This window comes from Pleurodeles waltl, chromosome 9 (genome assembly GCF_031143425.1).
Source record: "Pleurodeles waltl isolate 20211129_DDA chromosome 9, aPleWal1.hap1.20221129, whole genome shotgun sequence".
Taxonomy (NCBI): domain Eukaryota; kingdom Metazoa; phylum Chordata; class Amphibia; order Caudata; family Salamandridae; genus Pleurodeles; species Pleurodeles waltl.
In genome coordinates, this window is record NC_090448.1 from 981,392,990 (window position 1) to 981,415,240 (window position 22,251).

General features: G+C 46.0%; 1 protein-coding gene across 5 annotated transcripts in view; it reads right to left on the bottom strand.

Annotated features, from left to right (window-relative positions):
• TTLL5 (tubulin tyrosine ligase like 5) overlaps nucleotides 1-22,251 on the bottom strand; it is an 899,574-nt gene that overhangs the window by 71,513 nt on the left and 805,810 nt on the right. For all 5 annotated transcript variants that reach the window (XM_069208446.1, XM_069208447.1, XM_069208448.1 and 2 more), the window contains one exon: nucleotides 19,634-19,848. In XM_069208446.1, the coding sequence (XP_069064547.1) occupies nucleotides 19,634-19,848 (215 nt within the window). The remainder of the gene's footprint in view (nucleotides 1-19,633; nucleotides 19,849-22,251) is intronic.

Genomic DNA, 22,251 nt, shown 5'->3' on the forward strand with positions numbered 1-22,251 from the left:
ACGAGGCTCTGATTAGCCAGTCATCCAAATATGGGAAAACCAGAATCTTTTGTTTTCTCAGGAATGCTGCGACTGGAGCCAAACCTTTGGTGGATATCCTGGGGACTGATTTTAGGCCGAATGAGAGAACTTTGAATTGGAAGTGATTTCCAGCTACAGTAAATTTAAGGAACATTTTTGTGGGATGGATGGATTGGGATGTGAAAGTATGCATCCTGGAGATCGGGAGTGGATATATAATCCCCTGGATTTAGAAGCAAGAGGATATTGTGTAGAGTAACCATAGGGAATGACTGCTTCTTGAGATATATGTTCAGCTCTCTGAGGTCCAGAATTTGATGCCACTCCTTCCATTTCTTTTGGACAAGAAAGAAATGGGAGTAGAATCCTCTCTTTCTGTCTGAAACAGGAACTTTTTCTATTGCTCCCTTCCTGAGCATTGTAAAAACTTCCTTTTTGAGGAGATGTAGGTCAGCATTAACTGCAAGTCCGATATGAGGGTCCCAGGTACAGGAACCATCTCTTCATGGTATAAGTATTGCTCTCGAGGGGTATAAAAGGTTTGTGGATAATACCCTTTAGACTTCCTGGCATTTTAAATGTAACTCTGATGGGCTGCGGGCAACAAAAATGGCCCTTCCTCATATGAATTGTTTTCTTCCAGGAGATATGCTGTAATTAAGGGTGACACTTTAATAGGGGAGGTGTGGGATGGTGCCAAAGTCTTGTTTTTTCCCCTGTTTTTTCTTCGATTTCTCTCCTCAAAAAGGTTTTTACAATGCTCAGGAAGAGAGGATTCTACTCCCATTTCTTTCTTGTCCAAAAGAAATGGAAGGAGGGTTCAGAAGAAGATAAATACATCCTGAAAGGATAACCCAAAGGACTGCAACCTTTATTAGACCTTTGAATGGTCTTTTTTTTAGGCCTTCTTGGGCTGCTCACTGGAGGCACATGAGTGAGGTGATCTGTCCCTTTTGTGTGCCTTCCTTGAGGACTTAGATGATTCCTCACTGTCAGACTCAGAAACAGGCTCCTTTCTTGATTTTAAATTCTGGAGCCAAATGAGCAGACTGCCCTCTGTCTTTGAGAGTTTTGTTAGAAAATGTTTGGCATACCTTGCAGTCCCTCACTGAATGGTCTGAGTAAAGGCAATATATACAGTCCTTGGGTGGGTTTTCAAAATGCAGTCTTTTCTTGCCAGAGGTCTTGCAGGCTCTGAAAAGACTCTTTTTCTCCTTATCTGACATAGTTGATGAAGTAAAAATCAGATATACACCTAACAATAGTGTGGTGTAGGAGATATTAACTATTAGAAATAGAATTTGTGGAAAAATATAATCAGAAATGACTCTGAAAAGGTGTGACGACTCCCGATTATGACATGCAGTAGAAAATCTGAGGGACTGGAGTTTCTCACAGAAGTGTTCTAAAGGGCGGTACAGCCTGATTGGCTGGGGTCTATCTTTGGTCTCCTTTTTTTTTTTTTTTAAACAGACTTCGATATGTTACAAAAATGAAGGCCTAAGCGCACTAATACATTATATTTTATATTACATTGCTATTATAAGGTACCTTGGACGCACATCTCAACGACAGTGAATGATTCAACCATGTCAATCTAGGAAAGTTCCAATACTGGAGTAATACTTTCTCACAAATGTGACTGATATCCCCTTCACCGTATTATGATCCCATTACATCCTATGGAGAACATAATATGGCAGATGGGATATCCATAAAGTTTCCATCCATCAAGATCTAAATCAGGCCCTATATTTCCCTTGTTAGGCCATACAGCGTCACACTAGCAAACTTTACCCTTGGGAAAGAGGAGGAAGGTGCTCTTAGATGTAACAATCTATGACAAAACCACAAGAGGTGGCTTCACACTTTGAGAAGCCACTGCTGTCAAGGAAGGATCCCTTGTACTGCAACCAACAGCCACTTCTCGGGACACATGCATCTACTGCAGGCATACCCTTTAGAGAGACCTTTCAGAGTACTGTAGTCATGTGTGACATTCATGCTGACTATCAACATGCCAGAACTCAGAGCAGTCAATCTTCAAAATATTTTAAAAGAATTAAACAGCTAAGTTTGGCAACAATTATAAATGTAACAGAGATCCACTATATTGTGCACAACAGTAAGAAATGAGGAGTATTTAATCCTTCGGCCAGTTTGTTCACCAGTACTCCAGTAAAGGCACATCACATAGGGTTTCTTAGGATAGGTATAAAAGTATTAACGGTGAGCCACTGAGATACAGCATCTCCAGGCCCTTTTCAATTTTTGGGGGGAGCTGCCCGAAAAAAAGGACCCCTCGCAGTTAGCATTAGTGGTGTAATTCAGTTTTAGTTGCTACGTTCTTTTAAGGAGAAGATGAGGTAGCTCTTGAAGAGCACAACCTAATCATTAGAATTGGGGGATTCCTCATTGATATGGTCAATGAAAAAGTGAGAGGTGATGGTTCTCCAGGGCCCACAAGCAGGATTTTGGTTTTGCAGATGTTGAGGTAAAGCCAATTCTTCTGCATCGAAGACAGAAAATCTTTCAGAGAGTTTGACATTCGGTTTCGGACCCCAGATCCTGCAACTAGCTTGAGTAAGATCTGGGATCATGTAGCTGTTGAAGAGGTTCAGCATAAGGAATGATCGTCTGGGTTTCTGCAGCTGATGAGCAGGTTTTCAGGCACAAAAGTACCCACTTTAATCTACAGTGTCTAACTGGTGAATTCCACCAGCCTAAGGGATCCCGGTTCAGTGACCAGCGCCCGCCATTGCATCTCCTAAAAGCAGTCATAGCTCTCACTGGCCTTGGCTCTCATGAGGCCTAGACAACTGTTAATTCTAAAAGCTGCTTGGTGTCAGAGCTAGACAGCAGACAGCCAGGTCATGCTGAATCTGTATCAGAGATAGCCATGGCCTTTCAACTCACACCTGCAAAGAGCCTACCTTTTAAATGCTAATGTCTCTGACCCCTCTACTAGCCCATTGTTTTTAGGAAAATAAGCAACAAGCATACCCCTAGTTCTTTCTCTGGTCAGCTCTTTTTCAATTTTAGGCGTTACAAGTAAATGTACTGCTTAGCAAGATAGCAGGAAGGTGTGCATATACCTTTAACTAACCATATCTATTATTAAAATGGGGCAAAAAGGCCCCACACGTTCCTGCTGTAGAGCAGAAGTTTGGGAGAGCATAATCTGAAGGACATGGGAAAGGCTGCCATGAAGTTGAAGACAACAAAAGAACAAACAATTACTTGATAGACAGCAGAGATATCCTTGGTCAACTGACTGACCCCATGTTAGGGGAAGAAATCAGCGCTACCTCTCCTTTGTTGGACTGAAGAGCTACCTCACACTTGCAACAACCCCTAGAGCTAATCTAATTTGTTACATACATCAGAACTATCACTCACCCAGAACAGACAGCAGAGATAGCCACTGCACAGATGACTGGCCCCTTGCTGAATACATATTGCAGCACTAGCTTTCTCTTTACATAGAGCAAATCTATGTCCCTCCCTGGTGATTATCCTAGAAAAGGAGTGCACCTGTAGGTATGGTTGCTCGTCAATCTGTCTAATTGTCTGTTCTGCCCTGTCCAATTCCATACATCTGTTAAGCCCGTGGACAATGAACAAGGAAGGAGAGAACATTGGGAAAAGAGAGATTCAGAAACAGTTACTTTTATTAGACAAAGAGAATAAGGCAAGAGGAAGATATGGTCCTTGCAACCACATCGACTTTTATTCTGAATTTCTTTGCTCTGGAAAGACCACACAAAAGGACACTGGGACAACAGGTTAGAGGACCACAGAAGGAGGGTGATAAGGTGACAGATTCTAGATCAGAAAGAATGCACTCCAGGCAGGAAACATCGCCCCTTAGGTCACTTGGAGGCAGAAGAACCTAAAGCGATAAGAGGCTAAAGAGTTGGCAATGTGGATTATACAAAAACTGCATAACATGCACCTACTGCTGTTGCTAGGTGACTAAGCAGCACTGTTCTTTAATCATCCGTATCACTGATATTCAAGTTCATACTTAGATTTTCTCTTATTTTCTGATGTCCAGAAGGGTGTTTTTAGGCAAGTCTTTGATAAGAACCTATGCTGAAAGTCACTCAATAAATATCTGGACTACAACTATGTGGAAAGTTGAATGATTACCACACTTTTCAATGCTTTTAATGAAGAAAGGACGTCAGTCTATAATTAAAGAGGTTGGCATAAGCTTTTGGGTTCATTTGAAATTATGTAATTACTATGTTTTTTTTATTTTGAGAGGTGTTGTTCTGGTGGAAAGTGAGACAATGATCAATCTAGTTATCGTGGAAGACAAGGCTCAATACCTTCAAATTGTGGATATTTGTAGGGGTTGGAAACATTTCGAAAGAGAAAAAGATTTTGTATCCTAAGATTGGGCCATAATAAACTCTAGCAGTTCTGCATCAGTTATGTAGAGTGAGAGTACATGGATGCATGACTGACTGAAAGATGTTTGCCCTGAATCAAGATCTGGCATAAAGGCAGCCACCAGGGCCCTTCTCCATATTTCAATCTGCATGCACAAGGGTAACAAAAGCCATCCCTCCTCCAATCAGAGCAATAAAGCATGTACTTCCAGACGGACCAGGGAGAGGTGGTCCGCCTTCAGCTATCAAAAGACAGTGGCATGGGCAGTGGGGTTTCTAAAAATTGAATGGAGTAACCTCGCTGAATCATCGGAAATACCTACTTGTCTGATGTCAGGGACTGCCAATGGGGCAGATGATGGTGGATCCTGCTGCCAAACGGGTGATGGTGATGGTATGAGGGCAAACTAAAGAAGTGTGCAAGTGCTTTATGCTCCATTTCAGAGTATGCCTTACTGCCAAGAGGAGGGAGCCATCAAAGGGCTTGTCCATAACTGATGCCTGGACATTCCCCAAAAGGCCAGTGGACCTCAGCCAGGTGTGGCATCTGAGTGCCACTGACAATGCAATTGCTCTGCCTAGCAAGTCAGTTGCTTCCAGTACACAGCGAAAAGTGGACTTTGCTGAGTCTCTGACATCTGCAATAGCTTGTGACAAGATGGGCTGGGCCTCCTCCAAGACCATGGGCAGCACTTGAGCAACCGAATCCCAAACTATGTGGGTACATCAGCCCAAAAGCCATGCAACATTCACTGAATGCAGTGCTAGGCTGGCGAAAGAGAACATCCTATTGCAAAAGGTGTCCAGCCTCTTGGATTCTCTATCCGATGGTGTGGTAGGGAAAGCACCATGATTAACCTTGGCGGTGGAGGCATGGACAACCAGGCTCTCCAGGGTGGGGTGCTGGGTAAGGAAAGCTGGGTCCCCGAGAGCAGGGTGATGGCAGCAGGCAATAGTCCTGTGCACAGGCGCCCCTGTGCAGGGCTTGGCCCAGACCCTGACATAATGAGTGCTTCATTAAAGGAGAGGAGGGGCTCTGAGGGAGTGACTCCCTGTTCAAGCACCTCTGTCAAAACATTGGTTTTGCCTTCTACAAAGGGCAGCTGAAGGTCCAGGACATCCAACAGCCCTACACACCAACATAGCAAAAGTGGCCCCTTCCTCCATAGCCACACTAGGAGAGACCAGGCCACTGTCTGTTGAGGTGTCCAAACTACTGGCATCCACCACCTAGTCGGCCTTGGTTGCCGTGACTGACATCATCAGGTGCTCCCTGGATGTGAACATCCCAGCTATGCTCATGCTTCTAGACCTATCCGCAGCATTCGATACAGTGTCCTATGCTAAGTGACTTCTAAGAGTACAGGAGATTGGGATTGCTGGGCCTGCCTTGGCCTGGTTCCAGGTCTTTCTGAAAGACAGAGTGTAGGGCATCTCACTGGGAGCTTTCAAGCTGGTCGATAAAGGTGTACCCCTCAAGGTTCATGCCTGAGCCCAACACTATTTAACATTTATGTGGCACCCCTGGGCAAAGTTATCAAAGCAGATGAGTTTGAAATCCTGTTGGATGCGGATGACACACAGTTGGTCAATTCCTTTGATGACGAGTCTCACAAAGTGAAGGAATGCATGCTTTTCGACTGGAATGAAAGCTATTGCAGGGTGGATGTCGCATAACTTTCTTCCTCTGAGTCCAGGGAAAACAGAGATTATTCTGTTTGGGAAAGCCCAACAACTGTGGACTACGGATTGGTGGCCGTCAGAGTTAAGCAAGGGCTCTACTGGCAGCAAGGTAGTAAATACCTTGGAGTTGGGGTAGACCAGGAACTTATTATGAAAGAACAAGTTCTAGTCACAACAGGTACCTGTTTTTACATGTTACATTTACTTCCCTTGGTTGGTCAGAAGCCCTTGGTACAGGGTTTTGCTGGGAGTCAGCCTGATTATGGAAATCCATTATTGGCTTCTGTCAATGAGTCATTATTGTCTAAATTACAGGTAGTGCAGGTAGTGCAAAACACGGCTGCATGGCTGACTTGTAATCATCCCCCTAGAACGGCCTCCACTCCTCTTCTAAGATCTTTACATTGGCTGACAGTAAAGAAAAGAAAAGTATTCAAAATGTGCTGTCTAACCTAAAAAGCTATGCAGGGGAAGATCCTAAGTACCTTTATCAGAGGCTTAAGCACTATTATCTCACTAGAAATTTGCGTTCCAGTGACAAGTAGTTACTGTCGGTCCAACACATGCAACAAACTAGATGTGGTGGAAGAGCCTTCTCCTACTTGGCCCCTACTCTCTGGAACAAATTGCCATTTTCTTTTCGAACCTGCTCGGACTGCAGCAAATGTAGGAAATTATTAAAAACGACTGTCGGAAAGTGATCTTTTTGCCCTGTTCACTTAAATTTTTGTTGCTGACTGGTGCTGATGGTAACTCACTCTGCTATGTTAAACCACACATGTAGTAAAAGGTATTACAGTACCATTCTAGTTGGCATGACAGACCCTGTAAGTTCCTAGTATATAAAAAAGGGCAAGGGGTACAATCTGCCAATAACTACCTAGTATACATTAGGGCATGGAGATTAGATGCAGAGCAGAATTTCTGCACTTGAATCTGTGCACTGCTGTGTGCTTTCTGTTCTTTTAAATGCAGGCGTGCCTTGCAGCCTGTCTTTAAAAGTTAAATTCTTACCACTTGCATGACAGCCCTATAAGCCCCTAGTAGATAATGGGGCAAAGGATGCCAACTACCTATAAGACCCTAGTACATAATAGGGCATGGAAGTAGAGGCCCAGCAGAATTGCTGCCTTTTGCATGTGGGCACTGCTGGGGGTTTTATGTCATTTGTAAATGCAGCCTGACTCTGCAGACTGCATTTAAATAAAAGTGGTGTCCCAATTCGACTTTGGTGCTATGGGCACTTTAAAAGTGATAATCTACCTTATTTGCACATATTAAGTATTCCCAGGATCTCCCCTAGTTGTCCCATGGGTAGAGGGTCACGTAACTCTAAGCAGGGTCTCTATAAAAGATGTTTTATAAACCCTGTTGAGGGGAAAAATTTCTCAATGCATGTTTCCCCAATTGAAGATACTTGGGCTTCATAGGCTAATATTGCAATATTATATTTTATTATAAATATAGGAGGGAAAATCGTAGACAAGTCATTTAAGGACTTAAAAGATTTGTTTTGATAGATCCAGCAATTTGCCATTGGTGAATTTATCATAACTTGTACAGAAAAGAAGTTATAAGGCCATTCTTACTGTAAGCCAAAATCCAGTGTTCTGAAGGTCCCCTCTGATTGGTCAGTGCTAACAGGATTAGTAGAGGTAATTAACTGAGTGATGAGTGGCTGCCCAGGGGAGAGGCTATCTGGTGAAGGGCAGCTCTGGGGCTACACAGGAATACCAGAGCAGGGAGTGGTGAGGTGGGGGAGTGGGGGGGGAAGGGTGTATAATCACACATACAGCTTCAAAGGAGAGGAGGACAGGCACTGAATGCCAGATCTGGTCAGCTCTGACTGCTCAACTGAAATTTCAGCCATCATGGATTTCGAAAGAATGGTGGTTTCTGGGACAGGAATATGCCATATTTTAGAGGAGGTGGTCATGCACCTGCATTCTATTGGCCATGGGTGCCCCCTTCCTGATGCTCAGGAGCTGGGAATAAATATGTGAGAGGTGCATAGCTGCTGCCTGAAACTACAAGTGGAAGAAGGACAGCCCTGCTGGAATCTGGATCTGCACCCTTGGCCTGCACTTCTGAGTGAACTGCGCCTGCTTCACGATCTGGTATTATAGGCCTGGGGCCTTGCTTTAAGAAGGACTCAGGAGTGGACTCCCTGCAGCTACAGGTTAACAGAACTTTACCTGCATTATGTCCAGCCTGGAGTGCATTCAGTGGACTTTTAAGGATTTGGCCAGACGCATTGTGGGAATTGTGGCCCGACTTTCAAAGGACCAGCTAGGAGATTCCAGACCCTTGGATTTGTGTTTTGGACCCCTTGAACCTGCAAGGAGGATTTCAGGAAACACCTCCTGAAGTTCGGAGAAGTTTGGAGAATTGTGGTAAAGTTGGCACTTTGTGTTTCTAAGTACTAGGAAATGTTTATTTTTTAAAAATTCATGTCTCCGGTTCCCTACATTGGATTTTTGTCTTTTTGGTGTCTATTTACTCATAATAATAAAACCCTTCTTTTAGACATTGGAGTGGAATTTTTATTGTGTGCTGTGTCTCACTTTGGTGTTTTTTAATGCTTTACACTCTTGTTTCCTAACTTAGTCCTGCGTACTCAGTTAAAGCTATACCTTTACTGAACCTATATTTGGTTAGTGGCCTTATTGCCAGGGGTAGGTTCATACTTAGCACTACCAATAATCCAATTTTCAACAACAGCATTGTTCTAGAACTTGCGTTCATCTACCTTAGGTTGACTGCATGCCGACATACTACCCCATTTGGAGTGATTTGTGTGCATTATCAAACCAAATGAATAATAATTAATAATAATAATCATTCCAGTTGTCTTCAGTCTCCTCAAGGGGGTTGCAGTCATAGGAATCCTCAAAGAAAGGAGGTAATGGCTCTGACTCAGAGTCTGGTTCTGGCAGGCGCTGGAATTGGAGTTGGGTGATGCCAATCTGGTTCCGTCTGATATGAGGATGGGATCAGCAACACTGTGGGGGCACCCGCAGCACCAGAAAGACACTGCTAGAACAGGCTCTAGGGAAGATTGTGGTCTCATGGATGGAGCCATTTCAGATCCAACACTGTATCCAGGGGTCCTGAGTGGTGACAAGGGCAAACCTGCAGTGGAAATCTAGTGGGGACAGCCGCCCAACCAATGGAGCCTGAAGGCACTCTACAGGGGTCGGCCCACCCAAATATGATGGGCATGATCTCATAAAACTAACAGAGTTGGGCAGGGTTCCTCTGGCTCCAGGAGACTCAGGGAGGTACAAAGCAGACCCACAGGCAGGGGCCAGGTGGAAGCGGGCCTGAAGTGCCATAATTTCCGTGCCTCGTCCAATGACTTGGACCAGACTGGAAAAGATGAAGTGCACTTCAACTTCTTTGACTTTTGGGGGTCTGTCATAAACATATGTCTGTGACAGGAACCACAGGATCTAAACCCCACTGTTTTTTCTGGGGACATCCGTAGCACACTGCGAGACTAGGTCTCATAAAATGGCTAGAAAAAATGTAAAAAAAAGTTCAGTCAAAAAATGAGTGGAGATAGACTGGATCTGCACTTATTGGCATGGAAGGACAAGTTACTTACCCTTGGTAACCCCTTATCTGGTAGGGGCAGAATCTAGCTGCAGATTCCTTACCTTAGAATTCTTCCCCAGCCGCCATACTGGATCTGGATTTTTTTTTTCCAGCAGTACCTCTGCGTGTCGGAAGAGGGTGTTGAGCCACTCTGTAGCAAAGTTGTCCACTGGATGTGACGCCGACAGAGTCCTCATAATACCCTCTCTGTTGTCAGTTTCTTCCATGACTGTTTTCCACGCCAAAAACGCAGAGCCATTTATAGAAACTGCCTATGGAAACAGTGTGCCAAAAAAGAGAGATATCTGTGTCAATTATGAACTCTCAATGGAGGTATCTTAATGCCAAGAAAGGGAGCTTTGTGACGCTATTGGCATAATCCGTGCCACAAGTGACGTTGCAGTCACCTTTCGAAGGAGCAACCTTGGTGCATGGACCTCAATTACTGTATCATGACATTCAATGCCAGGTGTCCAAACTATGGTCCTGAAAGGGAGTATCAGTAGCCCTAGAAATCTGTCCTCAGAGCAGGGAGGATGGGAGGCTCAGCAAGAAATCTGCAGCTAGATCATGTCTCTACCAGATAAGGTGTTACCAAAGGTAAGTAACTTGTTCATCTGATAGAGACATCTAGCCGCAGATTCCTCATCTTAGAATTTGACAGCAAAGCAATACCATCTCCGGAAGACGGCCCACGGACCAAGTTTAGAGAAGGAAGCCCTGCTGGACCGAATGGGCAAAATGCCCGTCACAATGGACCTGACTGTCCAGATGGTGAGGTTGATATCCAGCACCAGAACTCTGCATTCTAATGGAGTGGTCACAGATCTGGCTCTGGTAGACTGAGCATGCAAGCCACAGGGGCCTACGCCTTCGCCAATGCACAGCAGATTTTAATCCAGGTCACAATTGACCCTACTAAAAGTCACTGACTAGAACAAGCCGGTCTAAAAAACAGATACTCTTAGGAATGTAGGAGAGTTAGGACATAAGCCACATCCTAACAACTGTGGGAAGGAACACAGGCAAGTGAAGTCATAAATGCACTGAAAAGCATGTCAGAGCGTTACCATGGCATTGGGACAAACGACAGACAATATGAATATAAAAACTACTTTCTCACAACGTGGGATTGAACCCATGTTTGGACAGTACATGGGGGCCCAAAGTCAACAGGCAATGTGACTGAGCTATAGCTCTTTGCCATGGAAAGCCATTATTTCAGCCAAACCTATTCTGTAAAGCACAGATAAAGGGGTGGAACCCAAGAACCCATTGTGAAGGACAGAGCATTGAATAACGCTTTAATAGAAACATGGCAAAGACAACAAGAGCCACTACAGGTATCGAAACAACACCTGACCTAAGAAAAAACTGCCAGAGAAAATGTTAACACCTCTGGGACCATCTATAACGTATAATGCACATAGGAGGAAAAGAAACATGACTGCCTATGTAACAACAAAAGGATCAATATTGGCCACAGACAGAATCCGTCACTACGATGATGACACAAATATACACAAAAACCAAGCTGAGTTATCAGCAAGTTGAACAAGTTACTTACTTTCGGTAACACATTATCTGGTACTCTTGGGCTACAGCTAAGTCCTTGGGCCTCTCGATGACCCCCGCCCACTGTCTGCCTTTTGTGGCCACAGAAGGGGCATACCACAGTACCAGCCCAATGCCAGCCACCGTCTTGCGCAAGCTCCCCAAGCTATGCGAGGACATGGGTGTGGTGTCTTCAGACCTAGAGGGTCTGGAAGCCAGAAGTTGTCTGCCACCCAACCCTCAGCAGATGCAACCTCCCCACCCTCCTAGTTTCATTCTGCAGGACCATGATTGTCCAGTTTGAGGGAGAATGCAACATCATCTCCTCCACTGGCAGTCCGTTACATCAGATGCATTGGTTCTGAAGATCATTCAGAAAGGGCTGCACCTTGCCTTTCCAATCCTTTCCTCCCCCAGTTCCGCCCACTTACAGATGACTGGCAGAGGATCACATGACTTTGCTCCGAGAGGAAGTTACGGCTCTCTTGACCAAGGGGCCATAGAAAGGGGTCCGTTGTCAGAAGCAGGCAGTGGTTGTTCTTCCCACTACCTTCTGATACCCAAAAAGGACAAGGGCCTTCGCTCTATTCTAGACCTACGGACCGTCAATCTCTTCCTCAAGATGGAGAAACTGAAGATGCTCACTTTTGGTCAGGTCTTGTCTGCCCTAGACCAAGGAGACTGGCTAGTAGCGCATGACTTGCAAGATGCGTATTTCCACATACCCATCTTGCCTAACCACAGGCATTACCTGTGGTTCAAGTTAGGCCACAAGCACTTTCAGTTCATTGTGCTCCCCTATGGCCTTACCAATGGCTCTCGGGTGTTCACCAAAGTGATGCGGGTGGTCGCAGCTCATCTGCACAGGTTGGGGGTTTCAATCTTCCCCTACCTTGACGAATGGCTGTTGAAGGCTCTCACTTCCAGACTTTGGCGAACCTCCTGCATTCGCTGGGGTTCACTATAAACATGCTGAAGTTACACCTGACCTCCTCTCAGAGGATCCCTTTCATCTGAGCTGTTCCTGACAGTGCCGTTTTGGGTTTATCCTCCCGAGCAGCAAGTCCAGGATATTCAGTTTATGATACCTATGTTTTGGCCTCTATCCTGGGTTTTGGTGAGACTGACTCTGAGGCTCCTGGGCCTCCTGCATCCTGCTGGTGAATCAAGCCAGATGGCATATGTGGGCTCTGCAGTATGACCTGCAGTTTCAGTGGGTGCAGCGTAAGGGAAGTTTCTCTAACATGGTCCAGATCTCGGAGGGAACTGCAAAAGACCTGTAGTCATAGATTACGAACTATGATTGGGTCAAAGGCAGACTCCTCTCCCCTTCCCCAACCAGACCTCACAGTAGTGCCTGATGTGTCACTCCTGGGATAGGACAGCCATCTAAGAGGGTTGGAGATCAGAGGACTCTGGTCTACTGCTGAATCAGGACTCCACATCAACCTGCTAGAGCTCCAGGCAATCCAGCTAGCATCGAAAGCATTTCTTCACTCTGGAAAGGGGAAGTCAGTGGTACTGCAACAAGCAGGCGTGGGAATGGGGTCATGGACACTTCGTCAAGAAGCCCTGCGTCTCTGGATATGGCTGGACCAGCAGGGCATAACCCTTGTGGTTCAACACCTGGCAGGTTCTCTAAACGCCAGGGCAGACAAGCTCAGCCGTCAATGCCTAGCGGTTCACAAGTGGTGTCTCCATTCAGGGGTGGCGCACGGACTCTTTCAGCAGTGGGGAGAGCCTTGGTTAGGTCTGTTTGCCTCCGAAAAGAACGTGCCATGTCAGCAATATTGTGCGTTGGAGTTTACAAAGCGGAAATCATTCAGCAATGCTTTTTCTTCATGACTGGAGTTCAGGCCTCCTGTACGCCTTTCCACCCATACCACATCTGCCCAGAGTTCTCATGAAAATCAAGAATGACCAGGCTCAAGTAATCCTTGTGGCTCTGCACTGGGCAAGAAGAGTCTGGTATCCCGAGCTTCTGAAAATGAGCATCGATCCTCTGCCTGGGTGTGGGGCCTATATAGGTGACCGAGACTTCACATCCGACAATGCAGGCGGAACTGAATAAAGCCACTTGACATCACACACCCTTATAAACAAAAGGCTGCAGAAGTATTTAAACCAATTCCAACAGACTGAGTAGCCCACAATTAAGTCTCTGATATCAAAAGTTTAAAAGAAGACCGCTGGTGTGAAAAACCTGGCTAAGTACGGAACCAACAGCAAAATACATAGGGGGTCATTCTGACCCTGGCGGTCTTTGACCGCCAGGGTCGCGAATGACGGAAGCACCGCCAACAGGCTGGCGGTCTTCCAAGCCCATTCTGACCGCGGCGGTAAAGCCGCGGTCAGAAAACCGGGACCGGCGGTTTCCCGCCAGTTTTCCCCCGGCTGGGCGAATCCGCCAGGGCAGCGCTGCAAGCAGCGCTGCCATGGGGATTCTGACCCCCTTCCCGCCAGCCTGTTTCTTGCGGTTGTCACTGCCAGGAAGAGGCTGGCGGGAACGGGTGTCTTGGGGCCCCTGGGGGCCCCTGCACTGCCCATTCCACTGGCATGGGCAGTGCAGGGGCCCCCTAACAGGACCCCATGAAGCTTTTCACTGTCTGCCTAGCAGACAGTGAAAAGCGCGACGGGTGCAACTGCACCCGTCGCACGCCCGCAACACCGCCGGCTCCATTCGGAGCCGGCTTCTGTGTTGCAGGCCTCCTTCCCGCTGGGCCGGCCGGCGCTACCATGGGTAGCGCCGGCCGGCCCAGCGGGAAGGTTGGAATGCCGGCAGCGGTCTTTTGACTGCGTAGCGGCCAAATGGCGGTTCCCGCCTGGCGGGCGGCAACCGCCGCCCGCCAGAGTCAGAATGACCGCCATAGTCCTCTATGTACCAAACCTCACAAAGCGGACCTATAGAAGAACAATAATTGTTGAATATAGGAAATAATGTTCCTACAGAAAATAGGGGACATTAAAATCACCGGAAGGTATAAGACAAAGCACTCCTACCGCCTTCATTATACTAACGTATATGGGCATCTTTCGAAGGACATAAGGTATGTAGAAAGAGGGAGAAATTCCCTTATGAAGTAAGGAGCCATAAGTAAGTATCACACATCTTCTTGTGGTGAAGAGGCAGTGTAAGGATAAGACCAGCAGCACAAGAGAGGAGTGCCGTGAGCATGATCTGTACAGACACAAGAAGAAATTTTAACACGTGTACCTGAGATACCAGCGGCAAGAACCCATGCTGCTGAGGTATAGCAAGAACAGCTCACTAAAGAAATACAAGGACGCACAGATGTGGACTGGTGGTGCCACCTGCCCCACATGGGAAATTAAAAGTCTCTTAGGAGATGAACAACATTTTGAAGAGAAGCATAAGTAATGCTCCAAGATTAAAGTAAGGAAAATCAATACATTCACCATTAATAGGCACTTGTGCAAGTGGTGAGTCATGTACAAAAGCTCACAGGGAGTTATAATAATAAGCTCCCTATTAGGAATACTAAAAGTACCATAAATGTACCTAACAACACCCTAAAGGCATACAGAAGATGCTCTACACAGAGCAAGGAACATACCATACTGGTAACTATCTCTTGGTCATGAAGCCAGTCTACAGAGAAAAAGAAAAAACTCACTTAAGGCCACAAAGAATATACTTCACAGATAGCAACAATGAAAAGCTGTCATCAACAGCCTTAGTAAATAAAAGTAATACTTGCACAAGGCAGGAACACTGCACTGGGTGCCACCAGAGGGTAAAATGTGTTCAGACAAATGCGACAAAAGGGGAGCTGAAACTTGCTCTCAAAAGGAAATATAGGAGTTCACTCTGGAATGGGTTCATCTGTAAGTATGGAAGTAGACAATGTAATAATCTTTTCCACCCTGGCTGTCCCTAAAGCGTTACAATGCAGATTCAGCATGTGTGCTGAACAGGCAAGCGCCATAGAAGGGCATGTCCTCCACGGTGGTTTGGATAGTCTCCAAAAAAGCCAGAGTGGCTTAGCCAGGCATGACTTCGCAGTGCTACCAAATGAGCCATGGTTAGACCTACTGAGTCCGTAGTATCCACACACACATTTTACTACAAACTTAGCTGCTTTTTGCCCATCCTGGGGTGTCTGGGCGAAGTTCGCTGTGGGTCTCCCCCGGAAGCGAAGGCGGCAGGCGCACCTCCAAATCCCACAACATATGGGAAAATAGGCCCAGAACGAATGCAGTGTTTACTGACCGCAAGGCTGAGCGTGCTGAGGAGAAAATGTTTCATACACAAGTTTGCAGCCAACTGGACTCCCTATACAGAGGAATGTTAGGGAGGACGTCGGGGATCAGAGGAGGCTGAAGCAGCCTGCACCACAAAACTTCTTGGAGTTGGGTGCCAGGAGACAAGTCAGGACCCGGACAGCAGGCCGGTATCTATGGGCTATGGACCGGTCCACAGAAGCCCCTGTGGCTGGCCCAGCCCAAACCCCTAATAAAAGGTCATACAGGGCTTCACTATAGGGGAGTACAGGCTCTACTCCTGTTTGTTCCTGGTGAACTACTGTTAACAAGGGGCAGTGGTCACCTCCAAAGATGGGAGCTGCAAATCTAGAACCGCAGCTGTCCTCTTCAGCATCTCAGCAAAGGAGGAGCTTACCTCAGCAGCAAGACTGGGGCGGAGAAGAATGTCTGAAGCCAGCAAGGACTCAAGGCCACAAGCCTCACCCAACTCTGTCAACCACCTACCCTCTAGAGGAGGCTGGACAGTTTCGCCCAAGGAGTGCCTAAACCCCAGCTTCTCTCCTTCACCTCCAAAGGCCTGTTCCTCTGTAGGAAAAGCAGCAAGGAAGTGTTTAGAAGGAGGGGGGAAGGTGTCTGAGATGGAGGGCACCACTGTTGCCGCACCCGATGCCATCTGGAGTCGGTGCATCATCGTCTTGGCATCGGACAGGGTTGAACAACTCAGCGTCGACTGACACGGCCGATGTCGGCTGATCGAACTCAGGCATTGCAGGTGGGAACCCTGAAGGGCTGTGCAGCGGTGCCGGCATGGATCCAAGTACAGATCTAGAGGGCCTAACTGATGCCGAGGGCGAACCTGCCTGCATGGATTCATGCAGGATACATCTCACCTCCTTTGGGCTCCAAAGTGCATCAAAGGAATGTAAGGGCCCAAAGATGGCATGGAGGGAATAGCAGTAATTGTGCATCTGGGTCAGAGTTGCGCCAGCTCCAGGGAAAAGAACTGAGACACGGGGTGGAGTCATGCACTGACTACTCAGCTGGAGGCTGGTGGAAACACAGGACTTTGTTGACGTTGGTGGATGCCGCAACTTAGACCTCCTGCATTTCGAAATCTTGTCTTTAGATGTGGAGAGCAACTTATGCTTACGGGAACGGCTCCCGGATCGGACTCTTGATCTCTCCCGGGATCTAGAACGAGACCGAAGACGACGACGGGCGTCCACCAGACACACTGCAAGGATCTTCATACACCATTCCCACAACGCCTTCAGGCAAAGGTGACAGCAGAAGCAGCAATCCTGAGTCGTTGTGTTCCCCGAGGCACCACATACAAACAGTTTGAGGGTCTGTGGCCGACATCCGCCTGCCACTGGACCCATAAGGTTTGAAACTCAAGGATTGGGGAAAAAAAGGGACACACTGTTCCTTCGACAAAAAACAAACAAACAAAAAAAAACCTCCCTATTGGCATTGTAAGCACAGAAAATCAGTGAGGGGATTATGTGGACTCCATTGATGTCACATCCGGTGGGGGATGTCGCGACAGAGTTGCACAATGCCCTCTTCCGATGCACAGAGGTGATGCTGGGAAATTTTTTTCCAGATCCAGTCTGGCACCTGGGAAAGAATTCTAAGGTAAGGAATCCGAGGCTAGATGTCTCTATCAGATAGAAAAGAACTGAAGTAAGCACGCTGTGATGGCGCCTATGGAGGCACTGAGCACGTCCCTTCCATGGTGGATGCCAACACTGAGCTGAACAACACATCTACTAGCACAAAGAGGTACTGCTCAAAAAGTTTCCAGATCCAGTCTGACACCTGGGGATTACTCTAAGGTAAGGAATCTGCAGGTAGAAGCCTTTATTAGATAAATGAGGCTAGCTCCTTAGGTTCCTCTTTGATCCATGTGGTGGACAGGGCTCTCTTTTTTAGGAGGGAGGATTTATTAATTTAATAACTGCAATGGCTCGCTTCACAGAAATCTCCATAATGATGGTCTGACAAGCACCAGGAATAAAGCACTAATCTGGCTTTTCTTGTCCTGAAAATGTTCTTGGACTGTAGTGCACCAGTTAACTGGAAATCCAGGAGTCATGATAAGTGGATTGAGACTGATTATTTATTTTATGCATACATGATCTGCTTAGTAAAGAAGTCTATGGTAGCACTTGAAGTAGCGTTTTTATATGTTCTACTAATGGTTTTCGAATTAAAACTGGTTGTGTAATTTGATTCAATGGTTGGGATGTATTCATCCCATTTCATCCTGCTTTTATCAAAGGCAGTGAGTGTGCTGGTGTTTGAGCGTACCAGCGTACCAGTAAGTGATTATTAATAGTGTAAGGCCATGCTAGATGTTTCTTAGAAATCTATGTGAAGATGAGAAGATAGTTGAATGGCACAACTTAGCTTTAAGTGAAATAAGGTCCAGCCCCACAGTATAAACACAATCTAAAATGTGGCCTTTATTATGTGTGGTTGTGAGTAAGTTTTTGTTCAAAACCCAGTTCCTCTATAGTAGCTACCAGGCTCAAGGAGTTAATATGAATAACATGACGAAACTAAATTATATTACCATGTATTGAACTGTCATTTTTCAGCACACACTTTTAACTGCCCAGGCCTTTCTATAACTCAGCATTCTGTTACCATGTGGGAAAGGTCGAGGTGACAATTGCCTAAGCTTAGGATCAAAATGTGGGTGTGCTAATGAGATTGATCTTGAGACCAGGGGACTTGTATTTTCGAGTTGTATTAAAAAATCCTGCCAGTGGGCCCTGGGAGTCTAGGGATAATGGTGCCCATTGAATGCCTTGGAACGGGTCACTTTGCCTGGAGCCAAGAGACACATGATCATGAATCCACTCTTTACAAGTTCCCTTTTGGGTTTGCATGTAGTTTGCAAAAACATAGTTAAAAGGCAACAGAATGATTACAAGTAAGCTAAGTGTACCTAATATCGTTATTATTTTTTGGTTACTGCATCAAAATCCTGTTCAGCTAGTGTTAAGTGCTTGGCTAACGCAGACTGGTTCTGTTACTGCATCCACAGGGCTAGGCGTAGAGCTGACTAGATGAAGGCAGGTGATCTGTGGTCAAACAGACAAGTACCATGAACTGGATAGGTCATGCAGTTCCCTTCCTATAACTCTTTATTCACAACAAAGAGGAAACCAGAATGTCCTTTGCATGAAGCACTTGCAAATGGAATTGGCTAAGACATTATCAAAGTCTGAACAAATCACGTGTTGGCTGAGAAACATATGAAACAGAATTTATAAACTGATCAATAAAAGTGCCTCCAAGGAAGGGAGGTTGTGTGCAACTGTTATCACATTTGTCTGAGTTTTAATATGTAGTTGTGACTCTAACCCTTAAAGCAAGATTATGAGTATGGCAGTCTTGGGACCGCTGTACCATCGTTGGCAGTCCGACCGCCGCGTTCTTGTCGGTCCAACAGTACAATTAGAATACTGGCAGCCAGACCACCACAAGACAGCCACCACTGCCGACTTCTGAGCTACAGCAGGGGTAGGGACAGCAGGCGTCCATGGTGGAGGTGCAGGCATTGGCACCACTGTATGAATTCTAACCTGCCTTTCTGTCGACCTTTTCATGACGGGGAGACTGCCATGAAAAAGTCGGTGGAAAGTCAAGTAAACGGCTACAAGAAGGGCTCCAGAACGAATATGTGTATTGCCGGGACCCATGTTGTGCCCCCCCATGCCAGCAATGTCAGTGCGCGCACTGTTTGCCACGCACAACATGGTGCATGGAAACAGTGCACCTGACTTGCTGGATGTGCAGAAGTGCAGCCGGCATGGACTTCAGGCTCTTTCTTAGTGCCGAAGCATGCTGCCACACTGATTACGCAGCCAACAAACCACCAGCCCCGCGGAAATGTCGTGAAGTGGCGGTCGGGGTGCCTCCGGCTTGGTGGAGTTCTCCGGACTGCCCCCACTGAGGGCTGGCAGTCCAACCATCGTACTCATAATCAGGCCTTAAGTGCTGATTCATGCTGACAAAATTAATAGGCAATGGTGCCAGTCTCGCTCACATGCTTATGCCTCGATGAAATAGTTATTGATAAAGTTCCTCTCCACTAGGCCTTTGGATTCATAGACTTGTGCTGGAAATCCGTAGCAGAAACTTACCTTCCTGGACGCTGCAAGGCTGTTTTCCGAAGCAAGACCTGCTTATGATTGACAGGTGGTTTTGGGATGTGCTGGGAAGAGATCTGCATTGAATTTGGCTTTTGGGATCCCATCTTTTGGCTGTTTGGTGGCAACGGCCCCATCCAGTGGACTCCGGAGCTCTCTGGCACAGAACCCTGGGTGGAACTTGGCAACTGATGGCTAGAAAGTACACTCTAGAATGCACAAAAAGAGAAAAACACCAAATATGACACAATATCAACATCTTATTTTTTACTTCTCGATTGTTGCCACCGTTTTTTAATTTGTGAAATAGCAAATAACAAGTGTTAAAATTTGCAGTGAAATCAAGAGAGGGAATACACAGGTACATGTGAAGAAGATATATTCCAGAAGAAATATCAGAGCAACAGAATGGGTTGCATCTATCATTGGCACAGCTCTCCTAAAATCCCTCCAATATTTAAATCATCATTCTAATTTATTATGCACTCACTTTCAAGGATGATTCAATCCGAATGGAATTATATAATCTGCATTTCCAGTCATATATTTGTCAGCAACTTCAACAGCTAAGCTTGAAAGAGAATGAGATGACTGGCATCATACTCTACAGGCCATAACTCAGCCTACAGATGTCTAGTGTTACCCATCAGGATTTTAAATCGAAACATCATTTGATAGGAGCACAGAATAGTATGCCACTGTTTAGCCACAATCAAGGGGTAATGACTGGAAATAACTGAACACTTCAAAGACAGAAGCCTTTTTTCAATCAAAAAAGGTCAGGAGCAAGCCCTATGTGAACCAACTCCCTCCTGGTTTGTGAATGGCTAGAGATCAATGACATACGGATTTTTTTATATTTATCAGACAGTTACGCTGTAGTCATAGAAGATTAATTTAAACTGTGGTTCCTATATGTCACTCTGATAATAAATCATTGGTAACTGACGCCTTAGTCAATAAAAAAATGCCTACTGTAATAAAATCTTTCAATAAATTCTGAAAAAATGCACCCATAAACTTCATGTATGCCAAAATACAGGGGAGAGCATTACGAAGGGGGCATCTAGATTGATCATGCCTCCAGAGGCCCATGGCTGCTACATTTGCCCATAAAGGCCAGTATTCCAATGATGATATTCTCATTAGTGCACAAAATTCTGTGGAGCTGATTTACAAAGATTTCGCTGTGACTCTGGCCTGATTTAGATCTTGGTGGATGGGTTACTCTGTCACAAACATGACACATATTTCGTCAATCAATCAATCAATCAATTGATTTTTAATGGGCGGCTAATCACCGTCGGGTCTCAAGGTGTTGATTGCGAGCATGCTGCTCAGTCAAAGAGCCAGGTCTTGAGATTCTTCCTGAACTGCTTTAGTGATGCAGTTTGAGAGGTAGCGTGTTCCATTCCGTCCGCTGTATTACAATTGGAATCGTAATACGGCAGACAGGATATCAGTCACATTTGTGACAGAGGAACCCCGTCCGCCAAGATCTAGATGAACAAGTTACTTACATTCCTTAGCTTAGAATTTCCCCCAGGCGTCAGACTAGATACGGAGTTTTTTTGTCAAGCAGTACCCTTGTGAGTCGTTTGGTGGCGTTGGTCGACTCCACAGGCGTCGTTGTCGCCGTGATGATGTCGGGAGTCCTATATACATGCTGCCTCAGCTGGTGATGTCAATTTATTTTCACAACTTTACACGCCAAAGTGCAGAACCATGAAGAACACTGAAAATGGTGTGCCAGAGCTAAGTCCCTGAATGGGGAATCCCTATCCCTAGAAATCTGTTCGCAAGCGGGGAGAATGGGTGGGTCGGTAAGGAATCTGCAACTAGACTATGGGCCTGATTACAACTTTGGAGGATGGTGTTAATCCGTCCCAAATGTGACGGATATACCACCTACCGTATTACGAGTTCCATAGGATATAATGGACTTGTAATACGATAGGCGGTATATCCGTCACATTTGGGACGGATTAACACCGTCCTCCAAAGTTGTAATCAGGCCCTATGTCTCTACCAAATAAATCGTTATTGAAGGTAAGTAACCTGTTCATCTGATAGAGACTTATAGTTGCAGATTCCTTACCTTAGAATAGATACCGACGAAATGCCATTCTCGGTGGTGAGCTGCGAACCAAGATCATACTGGAAAGTCCAGCCGGACTGAACGACCGAAGTAGATGTCCCTACGGACCCGACTGTCCAGGAAGTAATGTTTAGTAAACGTGCGCAGGGATGCCCACGTTGCTGCCTGGCCAATAGCCAGGACAGGAACTCCACTTGCCAATGCTCTGGTAGCAGCAGTTGCTCTGGCGGAATGAGCGTGCAAGCCCTCAAGGGGTTGCTTCTTTGCCAAAGCGTAGCACATTTTGATGCAAAGTAGTACCCATTGTGAGATGGAATGCTTTTGCTCTGCCTTCCCTTTCTTTGCACCAATATACCCAGCAAAGAGTTGATCATCCACCTGGAAATCTTTAGTATGATGGAGATAGAACGCCAACGCTCTTCATGGATCAGGCCGTGGAGTCTCTCCTCTTCATGAGAAGGATGTGGAGGTGTGTTAAAAGTAGGCAACGTGATGGACTGGCCTACACGAAAAG